This window comes from Pristiophorus japonicus, chromosome 18 (assembly GCF_044704955.1).
Source record: "Pristiophorus japonicus isolate sPriJap1 chromosome 18, sPriJap1.hap1, whole genome shotgun sequence".
NCBI lineage: Eukaryota > Metazoa > Chordata > Chondrichthyes > Pristiophoridae > Pristiophorus > Pristiophorus japonicus.
In genome coordinates this window covers 13,497,318-13,498,557 of record NC_091994.1, presented here as the reverse complement: position 1 = coordinate 13,498,557, position 1,240 = coordinate 13,497,318, and the positions used below count along the sequence as shown (strand labels likewise).

At 54.6% G+C, this 1,240-nt stretch overlaps 1 protein-coding gene across 2 annotated transcripts in view; it reads right to left on the bottom strand.

The window, feature by feature from the left end:
• The window catches only part of LOC139228559 (proprotein convertase subtilisin/kexin type 4-like), a 38,636-nt gene extending 37,396 nt beyond the window's left edge, over positions 1–1,240 (bottom strand). For both annotated transcript variants that reach the window (XM_070859672.1, XM_070859674.1), the window contains exon 1: positions 733–1,240. In XM_070859672.1, the coding sequence (XP_070715773.1) occupies positions 733–900 (168 nt within the window). In that variant the 5' untranslated portion in view covers positions 901–1,240. The remainder of the gene's footprint in view (positions 1–732) is intronic.

Sequence of the window (1,240 nt, the reverse complement as noted above, 5' to 3'; positions counted from 1 at the left end):
AGGAGAGAGAGAGGGAGAGAGAGAGGAGGGGGGGGGAAGAGAGAGAGAGAGAGGGGGGGGGAGGGAGAGAGAGAGAGAGAGGGGGGGGGGGAGAGAGAGAGAGAGGGGGGGGGGGGAGAGAGAGAGAGAGAGGGGGGGGGGGAGAGAGAGAGAGAGAGAGGGGGGGGGGGAGAGAGAGAGAGAAGAGGGGGGGGGGAGAGAGAGAGAGAGAGAGAGAGGAGAGAGGAATGGAGAGAGAGAGGGAGAGAGAGAGAGAGGGGGGGAGCTTGTATTTATATGCACCTTTCACGACCACAGGACATCCCAAAGCACTTTACAGCCAATGAATTACTTTTTGAAGTGTAGTCACTGTTGTAATGTCAGTCACTATGTAAAAAAACACAGCAGCCACTTTGCACACAGCAAGGTCCCACAAACACCAATGTGATAACGACCAAATAATTTGTTTTGGTGATGTTGGCTGAGGGATAAATATTAAGCAGGACACTGGGGAGAGCTCTTTGAAATAGTGCAATGGGATCTTTTACGTCCACCCGAGAGAGGGCGGACGGGGCCTCGGTTTAACGTCTCATCCGAAAGACGGCACCTCCGACAGTGCGGCACTGGAGTGGGACTTGAACCCACAACCTCCTGACTCAGAGGAGAGGGGAAAAGTGCTTACCCACTGTTAAAAGCTCAAGCAGGCAAGCACCCAGGCATTGAGCATCGCAGAAGAGCCAGGCCACACCTTACCCGTCCTAAGTTGATGAAGCCGTGCCGGAGGGCTATCTGCCTCGCACCCTCCGCTCCACCCGCTATCCTGACAGCCCAGGTGTTGGTGTAGAGCTGCCCGCCACGGTTCGCCTCACCCACAACGCTCGCAAGGAAAGCAGTCACCAACAGCCGGCGGATACAACTCATAACGGTGTTCTCGTCCCACGAGCAACTCTCGACTGCCAGCCGCCACTCGCACTAAGTCATTTTATCCTCGGCCTCGTCCGGCGGCGCCACCTGAAAACTCGGGGCCACTCATTCACAAAAAGACCAGCAGCATTCTTCCCGCTCGAAGTACAACGCGGAGGGAGGGGAATGGAAAGGGCACTAAACTTTCTAAATCACATAAGGCAAAATTAAATCGTCCAATCTGTGCGCGTCGGCCCACTTTTTTTTTTGTGCTGTGTGTGTATGTGCTTTTAAGGCTGATTGTTATTGTTCAAGTTCGTCGACGGGGGTGGTAAAAGCGGCCGCTCACGGAAACAGC